The following is a 15,477-nucleotide window of genomic DNA, read 5'->3' as shown; positions in this document are numbered from 1 at the left end:
ATGGGATGTCCCTCCACCAATAAGGTGCTCTCCGCTGAGGCGACTCGGGGTTCGGTAGTGCTAGATCTGGAATGTCAGCCCTGGGAGGGCTGCTCTCCATGCCCTCTCACCCGATGGGGGTGCATCTGTACCTGAGGCCATCTCTACAGGTGCACCCTTGCTCTGTAGCCGAAGCCAAGTGTGGACCGCGAGATGGACCAAAGTCACTGATCCTGACTCAGTGGCCCGTGGCCCTGCCAGAGTCTCTGATAAGCAATCACAGAGTTGCTTTTCACTTGTGGAGAGAGAAGCAGCGTGGTTGGGGATGGGGGTAGGGCGTGAGGTCTGGAGCCAGATCTTTTTTTTTTTTTTTAATTTTTATTTATTTATTCATGAGAGACACACAGAGAGAGGCAGAGACACAAGCAGGCTCCCTTCTGCGAGCTCGAAGTGGGACTCGATCCCAGGATCCCAGGGATCACGACCTGAGCTGAATGAAGGCAGATGCTCAACAGTGAGCCACCCAAGCGTCCCTCATCTCCGTCTCCTTAACCAGGAGTAACAATACCTTATTTAAGGCCTGTGAAGATTTACAATCATCCTGAATAATGGACAGGTGTTTAAAAATGGATAGATCCTTTCCCTCGGACCTTGCTTCTTTTTAGGTGATTATTAAGACTCTGAAGCCTCTGTGATCGCTCCTGGTGATCTGAGGAGGAGGGGGGGGGGGAGTTCTTTTTAGGCTAAAAACCATGGGTCAGTGAAGATGGATACTTAGTCCTCTGCCCCTGCCATTCTGAGGATATCCAGCAGTGTGATACCAGCTTCAGGTGTCCCCTTCGAGGACATGCTCAGAGGCTAAAGCAGAATTTTCTGAATTCAAATTCATGTTATTTAATATATTTGGGTCTTATTTTTCATAATCAGTTGAATAGAGGTAAGAATTTTGCCCTCGTTCTCACAGACATTTTGAACATGCATTACAGCGAGAGACTATATAATTGACAAATAATAAGCCATGCTGGGATGGCAGCCCAAATTTAGATCCCCAGTGATACAGGGTTAATATTTCCACTGGATGAATTCCTAAACCTTGGCTTAAGGCTGCCAGTCTTTTCCACGGTCTCTTACTGGGTGCTTTTATTCTCCTTTTCCACGAAGGCTAATGGTGCAGGTGTTATGGAGATGCCATCTATAGGTGTTTAAACAAAAGGAGAAAGGCTAATACGAGTAGCTGGAGAGTCAGACCACTTGCAGGCAAGCATGGGTACCGATGGCTGGGCTGGGGCTTCTCAAGTGGCTGCTCCCTTGTTGAGGAGGAGCACAGCACACAGGGACATCGCCCAGCTGGACAGGGGCTCCTCGATGGACTCTGGCATAGCCCATGATCAGAGTTTTTTATGAAGATGATTTATCCTAGCATTCCTTTGGAGAAAATAGCCTCTGGGAACCCCTAGAAAAGTACCCAGTTATAAGCTGGGAGTTCTTCCCAGGTACCAAGGTAAAAAAAAAAAAAGCCCAATTCACCTACATGAGAGGATCCGCCTCCTCTCTTGGAGAAAGCACTCTTGATGTTTTGCTAACTGCACTGCCCAGCTAGTTGTGAAGTGGGGACTCAGGAGAGTGAGGTCTGGGAGCCAGGATCCTCTGTGATTGGTGGCCAGGTGACACCCACCCACCCATGGGACACGGCTGCAATAGTTCAAGTGACAGATGATGAGGGGTGGGAGGATAGGACAGAGGGTGGAAGCAGCAGCTGACAATCAATGCATCTAAGTATCTGGGAAAGAGGAAAGACTTCAAGGTGAAAGTCTATAGGACTGAGTGGATAACGATGTCACAGATTCCAAGGACCGCGGAAGGCCTGGGTGGGGGGTCAAGATGATGAGTCCGGCTACGGACCTGATGAGTTAGAAGCACTCAGAAGTGGCCAAGAAGTAAGTGGACAAAGAAACCCGAGGCTCTGCAGAAAAAGCAGCTTTCGCGATGCGCTTACAGAAGGAGCTTGGCGTTGTGGCCGTATTCTGCTAGGAGTCTGTCCCCAAATGTGGGCCTGGGAGAGTTTTTCCGGGGGAGTGTCCTGCGAGATGCCTGCTGCGGCCAACTAGGAAAATGGGGGCCGGTTGGCAGAAGCCTTCATTCCTGGTTCTCTGTACTGAGAGCATGGGATCTACCTCTGTAGCTCTCTGAGTAGCTGGCATCACAGACAGAAGTCAGGAGTGACCTGGAATGGCCTCCATATCCTGTGACCAATGTGTCAACCAGGCAATCTCACGGTGCCCCAAGCTTTCTGCCAAGGCTCAGACTCTGAAACCCACCAGTAACTCAGCTCACAACCCTTGCAAAAACCAGCTAATATACCACCAGCCCAGTATTTTCTCTTTTTGACAACGTCAGTGAAAAGCAGCAGGAAGGAGGGGAGATCCTGATGTACAGCAAGCGCATGGCAAATCCACCTTTGATTACAGGTTAAGGAAACGCTTCAATTCAACTGAGTCTTGCTTGATGCTGTGCCCCCCACCCCCACCCGGTGGTATTGTTAACTCTCCATTATGTGGTTACTTTTCCATTTATCTGAGAAAATGGAGCCACCATTAAAGAGACTGTGACATCAAGATCACACCCATCAGTAATGGAAATGGCTAAGATTAGCTCTGAAAGGTTTGCAGCTCTTAAACAAATCAAAAGGGCATTAAATCTAAGTTTAAATTTGCTCCTCCGTGGAGGTGGCGATACACATTCCTGCCTGGTAAATGGACCCTTTAATTCTTGTTTAGGCTCTCGGATGCCTTCCATGGTATCAGGATGGCTACGTCTGAAACTGCATTTCTGACCATGCTCTTTAGAAGAATTGGCCTGTGAATTGTTTGTGTCCTGCTCTTGAAATTGTTAATATATATTTTTTAAAAATTTTATTTATTTGAGAGACAGAGAACATGTGCGTGTGTGAGTGTGTGCACGCACAAACACGAGTTTGGGGAAGGGGCAGAGGGAGAGGAAGAGGGAGAAGCAGACTCGCCACCCGAGCAGGGAACCCGACCTGAGGCTCAATCTCAGAACCCTGGGATCGTGGTATGAGCCAAAAACAGAAGCTCAACCACTGAGCCACCCAGGCACCACACTGTAAAATTTTAACATATTTTAAAAGAACAAGGTGTGTATTCGGTAGGAATACACACTCGGTTGGTGTCCAATGGAAGATGGAGCCCTTCAAGCCTAAATGTCCCTGCAATGGTGTGCAATGAATGTTCTGCACAGAAACTTGCCTGGTGGCTCCAAGGACAAGTGCTCTGGGAGCTGCTGGATCTGGATGCTCGGATCTGGGCATTGTCCCTGAACCTATAACACGACCCCCTCTAACTTGCCAAAACCTTCTGCAAATTAAAGTCCAGCTGACTTTGTAAGATATTTACAAATCTTAACCGTGAGAAGCAAATTATATTCTCTGCAGTCACAAAATAAAACTTCTTATAATAGATTAGTAAACAGAAAATGCCCTTTGTTTCTGGTATTTTATTATGCCATATCCTCCCTTAGTGGGGAAGGCATTGATCTATGGTTTGCTGCTGCATTTCAGCTATTCCTATTTGGAATAAGTTAAAATAAGCAAGTTTCAAGAGGCCAAGTGCCACTTATGGTAAAAGGAAAGAAGACACAGGGGCACCTGGGTGGCTCTGTCGGTTGAGCATCTGCCTTCGGCTCAAGTCATGATCCCAGGGTCCGGGGTAAGAGCCCAAGTCAAGCTCCCTGCTCAGCAGGGAGTCTGCTTCTCCCTCTTCCTCTGTCCATCCCCCCTGACTTGTGTGCTCGCTTGATCTCTCAAATAAATAAATAAAATCTTAAGAAAAAGGAAAGACACAGGTATTTGTGATATAGCTCTAAATGACTGCCACACAAGAAAATAATAGTAATCCAAGAGTTTTGTGTTACTGTAAGAGACTTAGTTCAGTTTGAGATATATGCCCCTCCCCGCAAAAAAGCAAAAAAAAAAAAAAAAAAAAGAGCTCTTATCTTCATTCCACACAAATATCCTAGTGCAAGAGCACAAACGTGTATTCATGCACACAGGGCAGGCCTTGGACACTCACACCCTATGCCCACATCTACTGGGAATGCAGCATGCGTACAGTCGACTGTGACCTCTGTCATTGGCCAACGGACCACAACACACTTGATTCCCCTTTCCTTTGTTACACTGTCCTCCCAGACTTTTCTTGACCAAGAAAGATATAAGAAGTAAAAGGAGGGACACCAGCTATACATACCTGACACAAAAGTATAAAACCACCGGTCCTGACTTTTTGGGGAAGTCATGTTCCAACACTCTTCGATCTAGCTGAAGCCAGTTTAAGTGTCCCCTGAGGAGAAGAGAGACAAACAGGTTAGGACTGGAGAAGTGTCTTGTGATGAAGGCGTGTGTACAGTAGAACATGCTGGATCACAGACCAATGTGGACCTATACCTCACTACGAAGTTCTCAATTTAAGAAACCTCAAGGAATTATCTGGAGGAAGACCGAATCAATGGCAGATACAGTGTGACATGGAGGAGGGGAGTGGCAATCAGAAGGTCTGGGGCTTGCAACCTGCTATCCATTTCCTAGACTGTGCTAAAATTTAAAAATTAAAATGAAATCCTACTCTCTCCTCGTGCTGAATTCCCTTACCACCACCCTGCTGACTGCCTTTTTTTCCTGAAGCACTCAAACCCACTTTCAAAATATTAGCAATCTTCACAACATCTTGCCGGAAGCAGACAGGGTGAAAAGTGAATCACAGACAAGTTTCTTAAAAAATTAAACTCACACCCACCACATGACCCAGCCGTGCTACTCCTAGGTATTACCTGAGAGAAATGAAAGCTACATTCATGCCAGGACTTTTACACACAGATGTGCAGAGACACTTTACCTAAAATAGCTCAAAACTTGGAACAACCCAAATGTTTATTAATAGAGGAATGAGCATGATAGAGTTTTGGAACAGAGTCCTAGGCCCCAATAAAGACAGTGAGCTATTGATACATATACCACCATGGATGAATCTCAGAGTAATTACACTGAGCGAAAGAAGCCAAACAAAAGAGTGCAGACTGTAGGATTCCATCTATATAAAACTCCAGAAGGTGCCAAGTGATCTATAGTGACAGAGGCAAATCCGTGGTTGCCTGGGGAGAGGGTGGGAGGAAGGGCTTTTAGTGAGACAAGAGGAAACTTTTGGGAGTGATGGATATATTCATTATCTCAATGGTAGTGATGGTTTCATGGGTGTAGACACACGTCAAAACTTATCAAACTGTACTCTTTAACATGTGTGTTTACGATATGTCAATTATACCTCGTCAAAGCTATTTTAAACAGTGAAACCCCAGAGACGTTGGATGATACACAAATGGAGGGGCTTGTGCATTTCCTCCTTCCCTCTCTCCCTCCCTCTCTTATTTCCTTTTGTAAATATTAATAACCTTCTCTGAAAAAGGATCTGGAGGTGCAACAGTGAGCAAAACAGACACAATTCCCATTCCCCTTGAGCTTATATTCTTGTCAGGAGACAGACACTCAACCACTATTCCCACAATTAATTGCATAATTACTAATCAGATTGGTATTAGGACTTAACACTTAAGGTACAAGGACCATGAGTAATGAGAATATGTAAGGCCCTGACTGAGTTTGGGGCCCGAGAAGTACTACCTGGTGTTTGAGATTTGAAGAAGAAGAATTAACTCAGCAAAAGAGCAAGGGAACCATGTTCCAAGCAGCGCAGCCAGCATGTGCAAAGGCCCTGAGGTAGGGAGAGATCTGGCATGTTGGTGTCACGTGAGTCGAAAGAGATGAGGCTGGAGAGGGCAGGGACCAGCTGTTAGGGCTTAGGAGGCTATGCTGAGGACAGTGGTCTTTGCAGAGTGAGGCAGAGCCCTGGGACAAGTATGAGCAGAGGAGTCTACCTTTTCCTGTCCTCTCCTGGCCCAATCACAGTCCACCAGCCTGGACAACTAAGCCCCATAATCACTTTTACTCAGGAAGCTCATGTTGAACTGACACAACTGGTAACACAAAGTCTCCTCAGGTGCCTGATGCTGTGTAACATGGTCATAATATATCCACTCGTGGGAAAGGCTGGCACTTGCTCTGTGGATAACGTGAGACAAAAGTTGTCTGGCCACTGTATTAAAATGTTTGCTCCTCTGAAAAGATGCTTATCTCCAACAAATGCAAGACAGAGAATGCACTAGAGGCTTCTAGCTCCACTTTAAGACTTCATTCAAGCTGCGCCTTTTGCACAAAACCCTCTCTTTCCTTTTTTTTTTTTTTAAGATTTTATTTATTTATTCATGAGAGACACAGAAAGAGAGAGAGAGAGAGAGGGGCAGAGACACAGGCCGAGGGAGAAGCAGGCTTCCCGCAAGGAGCCTGATGTAGGACTCGATCCTGGATCCTGGGATCACACTCTGAGCCAAAGGCAGATGCTCAACTGCTGAGCCACCCAGGCGTCCCACAAAACCCTTTTTCAATGACGCCCACAGCTGTGGCTCTAAAGATGGCATGGGGATCTGCTTCTGAGGAGCATCCACCTGAGGAACTCTGGCTCTTTTTCCTCCTTCTGGGGCTCTCAATCTAGAAAATCTTTTTTTTTTTTTTCTATTAACTTTGCCTTTCATGTTTGGTTATTCTTCCCTAAATAATATAGTAAGGATAAAAAATAACAACAACAAAAAAAGTTTTCTAAATAGGATGACCAGATCAACTTCTTCCAAAATGGTGGGATGAATTCCCATCCAACTAGAACACGGGATCTGGGAACAGCAAGCCTGGGTGCCACCTTGGTCTCTAGTCGTACCTGCAATGCTGCTAATGCCCCACAGGGTCACATTGTTTCAGATCTCTGTGCCTTAGCTCAGCTGCCCTCTCTGCCTAGAATGCCCTTCCCCTCCTGCATCACTGAGTGAGGTCTGACTCATCCTTCAGGACCGAGCTCTCCCATGTCTCCTCCAGAAAGCATTCCTTGACCCATCTTCCCACACCACACACCAGCCTGGGCTGGGCTCCTCTCTGGCCCCTCACGGCGCCCACCCCTGGCACACCTGCTCCTGGACCTCCCACACTCCATAGAAGCTCCTCTGCGTATGTGTTCTGTCTCCCCAATAGGCCTTTTACATCTGAAAGCAGAGATCTGCTCCATAAGGTCAGAGTATGTGTCTGATCAAGCGGAAGGTATTAACACAAACATTAGCCCTAATTATTGGAAAATAAGTTACAGCCACTCTCTTCCTGCCTCTGAAAATGTCCAAAATCTCCTAGAGCCTTCTCTTTAGGCTCAGCCTCCTGCAAACATGCCACATGCGTGCTCTCTGCTAGGACTCTGATCATGCCATTTCCCCTAATTGGAATTGGTCTCTCCATCCTCATTATCTGAGCCCTAGCCTTTGTTCAAGGCTGAGTTCCAGTCTTTCAGGGAAGCCTTCCTTCATTGATTCGCTTTGGGTTTCTTTGAAACTTCTCCAGGCTTTTGTTTATGTCATCCTCAGAACGTGTGGCATATTCTCATACAATTAGTTATCTAAAGAATACAACCAAAAAAATAAACAAATAAATAAAGAATACAACCTGTCTCCTCGACTAAGTTGTAAGTTTTCAACATTTAAAAAAAAATGTCATCCCCGAACCTCACACCGTGCTTGACAAGTATTAGGTGCTCCTAAGGGCATGCTCACTGATGGGATGACTGCCATCAAAAGCCACAGATTTACTCCTGCATCTCATTTTACGAAAGTGACCAAGTGACAGCTCAGAGGTTAACGCTATTGAAAGAAGAGTTTAACGTTATTCAGAGTCCCCCCCCCCATCAGTAAGAGGCACACCAAGCCAGGGGGGGCCACGGGGGGAAGCACCAGTGTTGGTTATGAGACAAGGAATAAGGGGAAGGCAAAGGTCAGAGCCTCTGCTGGGGTCTCCACAGGAAAGGCAAGACAGGACAGTGGAAACAGCTCAGGGTTGGCTAGTTTTAATGACTCTGGCGGGTTCTGAGGCATAAGGGCTGTCCCTAGCCGTCTGGCACCCGGCCTTGAACTGATTAAGGGCAGCGGTCACCCTGGCTCCGTGTGTGAGAGCCCGACAGAGAAGGTGCCTCAGAGGAGGGCTCTGGGTCACAGGGGAGAGGCAAACAGCTTTGGCTCTTAGTCTGGCTTTGGAATTAATGGATGCCAAATAAACAGAGAATCTGAGAACTCTCCGAACAGCAATCCATCCAATGACAATGAAGATTGAAATTTTAATCTTTCGCCTGACAATAATTTTTTATAAATAAAGGCTCTGGCAGAAATAATCTTTTCAGGATCATCACAAGACAAATCCACAGCCCAGTACAATGGCCCAACATTACTGACCACACAGACTGTTGGAGATTTGATCTGGGCTCCCCCAGGGGGCATGATTCACTTGGTGAAGAACCTCCAAGTAGGGACACTGTGCACGAAGGGCCACAGATATGGGTGTCACCTGAATGCCACTCTGTTGGGGGTGCTCACTGCCCTTCTTCATCCATGTTAACAGAAGACAACTAGAGGAATAGATTCCCTCTCTAGAGAATTTCATTCCCACATTGAAATTTTTTTAAAGGTGGGTCCCGGGGATCCCTGGGTGGCGCAGCGGTTTGGCGCCTGTCTTTGGCCCAGGGCGCGATCCTGGAGACCCAGGATCGAATCCCACGTCGGGCTCCCGGTGCATGGAGCCTGCTTCTCCCTCTGCCTATGTCTCTGCCTCTCTCTCTCCCTCTCCGTGTGACTATCATAAATAAATAAAAATTAAAAAAAAAAAATAAAGGTGGGTCCCTGGGTGGCTCAGTCAGTTAAGCGTCCAACTCTTGATTTCAGCTCAGGTCATAATCTCAGGGTTGTGAGATCGAGCCCCACATCGGGCTCTGTGCTCAGCATGGAGTCTGCTTGAGTTTCTCTCTCCTTCTACCCCTGCCCTGTGTCGCCTCAAATAAATAAATTAATCTTTAAAAAAATTAAAAAAAAAAATCTTTAAAAGAATGACAGTGGGCAGCCCCAGTGGCTCAGCGGTTTAGCGCCACCTTCAGCCTAGGGCATGATCTTGGAGACCTGGGGTCAAGTCCCACATCAGGCTCCCTGCATGGAGCTTGTTTCTCCCTCTGCCTGTGTCTCTGCCTCTCTCTCTCTCTCTTTGTGTCTCTCATGAATAAAATAAAATTTATTAAAAAAAAAAGAATGACAGTATAGTAATAAACTTTAACTGGAAATTCCTTGGTTCACAGCCATATATTGGTTTAGCATTTACAACGCAATGAAACAGACCGTGAGAAAATGATCAGGAAGCAGAGAGAACGAGGAGGAGGAGGCCAGAATCACCCCAAATTGAATAGCTAGGCCTCTGAGGAGAAATGAATTTCCTCTCTCCACAACCTCTGCTTGAACGCCTCACCACCTCAACTGGGGGAGGTGGAGGATGGCATGATGCACACGCTCTACCAACCACGGACAGGTGGACTTCCCATACCCGGAATTCTGAGACCCTCATGTGGAAGGAAGGGGGTCCCCCCATTTTGCATGCCTGCAAAAGTGTCTTCACTGCAGGCTGCTGCTCACAAAGGCAAAGACTAAAGGGACAAGTGACTCATCTGAAGTCTTTTATGATAACTGTCTGATATTAGGGTAAAAGCTAAGAGATGGACAGACATGTCAACTGGAAAGTCCAGTACCCTGGAGGCCACCACCTTTGGCTCATTAAAATATTGTCTGCTCGTTGTACGTGGCTCAAAGTCATGTCTGCTGCAGCCAACAGCATCAAGGATTCCTCACAGCACAGGACGCTTCTTTGCCTACATAACACCCCACAGTCTCTGCACGAAGTCCCTACCCTCAAATACCTTATTTTTTCCTTTAAGTTCGGGTGGGATGGGCAACAAATAGGTCAAAGGAGCATTTTCTCTATTCAGTTTAACTAAGAGATGGCTGATAGCTCAGTTTTCATTATTCTCATTGATTTTTCATTTGAGGATTCACCTCGGTGCGTTTACCAGTAACAAAGCAAAAAATAAAACAATGCCCCAGCAGACACTGAGTTTATTTGTGTTACTGTCTGACTGATAACTATCTTTAAAGCTGAGCAAGATAACACTCATTTGGTTTATGGTGGCAATAGGTCAAACTGTTAGGTCAGTAAAAAATATGCAATTGCTTCCAAGCAACAGAAATTGGATGCATTTATTTAACAGATTGCTTTTAGCTTCTACATATAACACAAATAGATTTTTGGTTCCAGCCCAGGCACCTTCAACAGAGATGGCCCTAAGGAGAGCTTTGTTTACAGAGAGCTACCGGAGGGTGGAGGTATGTGCTAAGTCCATCTGAGCTCACTGCCTCTTGGACCCCTGAGGGGGAGCAATATGCTGTGCCTTTTAGTGGTTTTTATTGTAGACAGGTTATTTCCTATGCAATGAGTTTCCAAAGAAAGCCAAGCAAGAGCATGAAATTCTTACAGGTGTCACTGGATGGGGTGGGGTGGGGGGCAGAGTGCTCTTCAAACGGAAGAATGTTTAGCTAGTTGATGTCCTTAGTTGGAAATACGTGGGCTCATCAGGGACAGCTCGTGCTAGAAACTCTCAAATAGTGGCTTTCAAGTGTGTGAGTGAGAGTGTGTGTGGGTGTATGTACACGTGTGAAAGAGACAGAGACAGAGAGGGAGACAGACAAAAGATGAGTATTGAGGCAGATGGCTGTTCAGCCCCACTGACTTTATGGCTTTAATTTTTTATTTATGGAGGAAATTTGCTCTACTATGTTCTCTTAAGGCTGTTCTGAATTTTCTTTTGTAGCACCTCCTACACTGTATCTGATTATTTACCTCCTAAACTCAAAATACAAGTCCTATAGGGGGTCAAGGCTAGTCATTTCTGTATTTCCAGAGCTTAACAGTGGATGCTAAGTGAATGACTACATCAGCTTCACTTATGCACCATTGATCAATATTGTCAGTGTGATGACAGCTATCCGTATAGACGCTGTATAGACGCTGCTCCTGCCCTAAACAGTCTCCGTACTCAGGGGGAATTCACTGCTCACTGACTCCAGGATCTGAGCTCCACTGTACCATTCACACTGGGAATGAAAAAGTCAAGAGAAAGCATGGATTCCTAAGGCCTCTTCAGATTGCACCATTCTATTTCATTTGTCTCAGCTGAAAACAGAAAGAGTTCTGGAGCCCTTCTCTGGTCAGTAAATAGAAGGTACTGTGGTTTGCTATATGTCTGATGTCTACACAAGCTGTCTCCAAGGTAGCACCGAGTGCTGAATACTACATTCCCAGGAGCAGCAGTTACAACCCAGGCACAGAGGCCTTGGTACTGATTTTTCTCCCCAGTCTCCTGGTACAGAGCATTTAATGAATGGAAATCCCAAACTTATTTCTAAAATTACTTTCCCACAGCTGTATCTTCCTGTTGTTTCTTTTGCAAGTGAAAAAATTGCTTTTCTACTTTATTTTTAAGTTGTAGATAAGCTTGAGACTGCGAATGCTCACTAGCTAAATCCTTCTCAGAAGCCTCCACCAATGGTGGAGGGGAGCAGAGATCAAGGACACTGCATAGCAGAAAGGATTCTCCCCACCGTAGCAGCACTGAACTGATGCATTTCCAGTACAAGAAGGCATTTGGGACCGAAATTATTTGGATAACCCAGACTCTACAAACAGTACCAATCAATGATGCGATCAATGGAAACATAGCATGTTGTTAAAAAAAAAATCCTTAATTGGTTCTTACATTAGGATTCTGGCTTCATGCTGTCTGTGAATCCTCTAAAATTTGAGCATAAATTATTATGTGCGTAAATTTTGGTGGAGGCGATGGAATGTAACTTGTTAACAAATTTCAAAGGGTTCTGTGATTAAATAAGAGGTTAAGAACTAGTCATTTTCTTAATTGGTATGTGAAAACACATTCTAACTGTACCTGGCTTTTAAAATATGCAATGATCGCTAAACAAGTTTCTTTCTCCCTCAGTTTTCTAAATACTTCTTAAAGGTTTTCATTACATGAATACTCATTTACAGCTTCTGACACACAATTCTTAACATTTTTAATAGAAGATTCAGATTAAAATTTAAATACACTATGAAAATCATTACTACAACTTGGCATGTGTTTGACTATTTCTGTTAAATAGACTACAGTTATTTTTTAAATTTATTATTATTATTCTTAAAGATTATTTATTTTAGAGAGATGAGCGAGGGAAAGGGGCAGAGGGAGAGGGAGAGTGAGAGAGAGAATATCAAGCAGACTCCACGCTGAGAGCAGAGCCAGACGTGGAGTTCGATCCTATGACTGTGAGATCACAACGTGAGCTGAAACCAAGAGTCAGATGCTCAATGGACTATGCTACCCAGGTACCCCAATTTATTATTATTATTTTTAAATTTATTTATTTATTTATTTGAGAGAGAGAGAGAGAGAGTGTGTGTGTGTGCAGGGAGGAAGGGCAGAAGGAGAGGGAGAGAGAGTCTTAAGCAGACCCCACACTGGGCACAGATCAGGACACAGGGCTTGATCTCAGGACCCTGAGGTCACAACCTGAGCTGAAACCAAGAGTTGGATACCTGTGCCACCCAGGTATCCTAATTATTATTTTTTTTAAGTAGACTCTATGCTCATTGTAGGATTTGAATTCATGAACCTGAGATCAAGAGTCACAGGCTCTATCTACTGAGCCAGCCAGGTGCCCCTAGGATAAAAATTAGAGCTTTTGATGATAGGATCCTCTGTCAACAAGTAAAAACCTAAAACTTAATTAAAAACACTTGGGTGTGAAGAGTGTTTGCATTATGTCCAAACATATATAACTGCACACATAAAATACGCACAGTTCTTTGTATAGCAATTATACCTCAAAAAAGCATTTTCCTTTAAAAAGAAACCCAAACAGAGGAAACAAAATGATGATGGAAAATAGATTGGGTAACTACAAACTGGACTTAATTGATTTAAATTACACTACCAGAGCCACGGGCTCTGAAAACAAAAAAACAAAACAAAACTTGGGTGTTAAAACAGCCATGTATGTATTTTGAAAATAAAATGTACAAATAACTTTCTTTAAATGATGGGAGCAAATGATTGGTAAGAGAAAATTTCAGTTATCCCATATGTGCTCATGGAAACACTAAATCTGCATTTCTGAGCTGGTTCCCACACATTAGGTTTCCTGACTCTCCTGGTAATAGAGAGAGTCCATAACTGTGCAGGTCCCTGGCATGTGTCATGACATAATTGGTCATGTCTGGCTCCAAATACTCAAAGCTGGGTGAACTCAGCTTCTCTTCTTGGATCTTTGGGAGGAAGCAGAAGAAATTCACTCCAACTTTCCCCTCTCTCTCTAGAACACGGTCTTTTTGAAATTTGGCTACACATTTACAATCCATCAGGAAGCTATGAAAGATCTTGATGTTCAGGCCACAGCCAAATCAATTAAATCAGAATTTAGGGGGCAGGTCCCAGGCACTGGTATTTTATAAAATGTCTCGGTGACACCAGTATGTGGTCAAGACTGAGAACCATGACTCTAGCAAAACATTAATTATTTTAAGATCAAATTTATACTGTGCTCTTACTTAGCTGCAGAATGTTTAAAAGGCTGCCAAAATGTCACTGTTTGCATGGATCACCAGCATTCAGACCATTTACAGATGACTACTGATGTCTCTTTGTATTAGTTATAAAAAATAAAAGGGTGCTAAATGCAATTGGATCTTGGAACAGAAAAAAAAGGCATTCATGAAAAAACGAGTAAAACTTAAAGTCTGTAGGTTAGTACCAATAATATCAGAGCATACTAGTTCCAATGCTAATTTCTCAGTTTTGAAAAATGTAACACACTCTGTAAATGAATAACAATTGAGGAAGCTGGGTGGAACGTATATGGGAGCTTTGCTATTTTTGCCAACTCTTGTAAGTTTAATTATTTCAAAATAAAAAGTTAAAAAGTTAAATTAAAACAGGAAAAGGCAAAGCTAGTACTAATGCTGCAAAACTGCAGATTAGCCAACAATATTGAATACCCTTGGGCACAAAGTTGTGCCCTGTGGATCTGGGCACTTTATTAAAGAATACAACATTATGGCATGAGAGAAGCTTAGAGAAATTCCCAATTTCCTGTCTTTCTTCTGCTTTTATATAGCTCTTCTCCAGCTCCGTCCAGATCCTACAAAATGTCATCAACAGCAATTAATATAAAAGGCCTTGCTGGCAATCTATGACCTTAAAGTCATCTATTCTACTACACAGAATCATAGTACTGTGATGGGATCTTGTACAATATTTTACAGCTCATGAGCACTTTCCAAATGTTAGTCTTGTTTGATTTGCATTAGGAAATAGGCAAATCCACAGGGTATATCTTGGGCTATAATAAGATGGAACTTTGATTTCATTTTAATAGAGGAGACACAGTGTAGCACCTGCATAAATCTCTCTCTCTTTCTCTCTCTCTCTCTCACACACACACACACTACACATCATACTACATACACACAATTTGGACACACGGTTATTAAAAAATTCTATGTTAGTCCAGCAATGCCCAGAATGAGGCTGGAGGCACATATAACAAGGCTAAGTGCTCACTGACATATGACCACCAACCTAGGCTAGGTCCCAGCCACGGGTGCTACTTCATGATGGCAGCTGCCCTGCCCCTCTTTCCTACCAGGAAAAGGAGGAAAGTTCAGATTACCAACAAGGCCATCAGCCAACATCTGTTGGCCCCAGGTGTTGTCAGGCCACAACTGACTACGCCCTGAGTCATAGCCATCTCTTTGTTTCTGCCCCCTTGTCCTGGTCCCTCAGGGACCCTGGTTCTTGATTTCCGCAGGTCCCTGACCCTAGCCAGTTCCCCATGAGTTAGGCCCACCTGGCAGCTGCAGCCCTCGCCCACTGAGCTCCTGCCAGCTGCCTGCTGCTCCTACGCTTGCTGGATGGATCCTCCCACCCAGAATGGGGTGAAGGGAATGGTGGTGGCCACACTTTCCCTGGACCCTGCTAGAGGATGGCTCACATCCCCCCACCCTCCCATGACTCCTCCCCACAGAGCCTGCCTCACCTCCAATTCCACCACTCAAGGTAGTAAGACGCTTTTTGGCAGCCTGGCCTCACACTCACATACTCAGGGAAAGCACACTCATGCTTTCCTGGCCAGCCCAGAGAACCATAGGCTGGGTTTTGTTTTGTTGTTTTTAAGTAGGCTCCACACCAGCATGGAGCCCAATGTGGGGCTTGAACTAACAATCTTGGGATCAAGACCTGAGGTGGATCAAGAGTTGGATGCCTCACTGACTGAGTCACCCAGGCGCAGCTGCAGGCCATCTGATGGCACAAGTGTGCGGCCCTGTGCTTTCCCACTTTCCTTTCTGTACCGTGTGGTTGTGTGCTGTCCTCTCTCTCGGGACGAGGGTGACTTTCTACCTTACAATCCATTCCTTCTGGG

General features: G+C 44.8%; 1 protein-coding gene across 16 annotated transcripts in view; it reads right to left on the bottom strand.

Moving 5' to 3' along the window:
* Nucleotides 1-15,477, bottom strand: part of FRMD4A (FERM domain containing 4A) — a 741,134-nt gene that overhangs the window by 135,522 nt on the left and 590,135 nt on the right. For all 16 annotated transcript variants that reach the window (XM_077897154.1, XM_077897147.1, XM_077897150.1 and 13 more), the window contains one exon: nt 4,245-4,337. In XM_077897154.1, the coding sequence (XP_077753280.1) occupies nt 4,245-4,337 (93 nt within the window). The remainder of the gene's footprint in view (nt 1-4,244; nt 4,338-15,477) is intronic.

This window comes from Canis aureus, chromosome 5 (assembly GCF_053574225.1).
Source record: "Canis aureus isolate CA01 chromosome 5, VMU_Caureus_v.1.0, whole genome shotgun sequence".
Classification (NCBI taxonomy): domain Eukaryota; kingdom Metazoa; phylum Chordata; class Mammalia; order Carnivora; family Canidae; genus Canis; species Canis aureus.
Note: the sequence above shows the minus strand (reverse complement) of the source record. Positions and strands in the feature narration are given on the sequence as shown.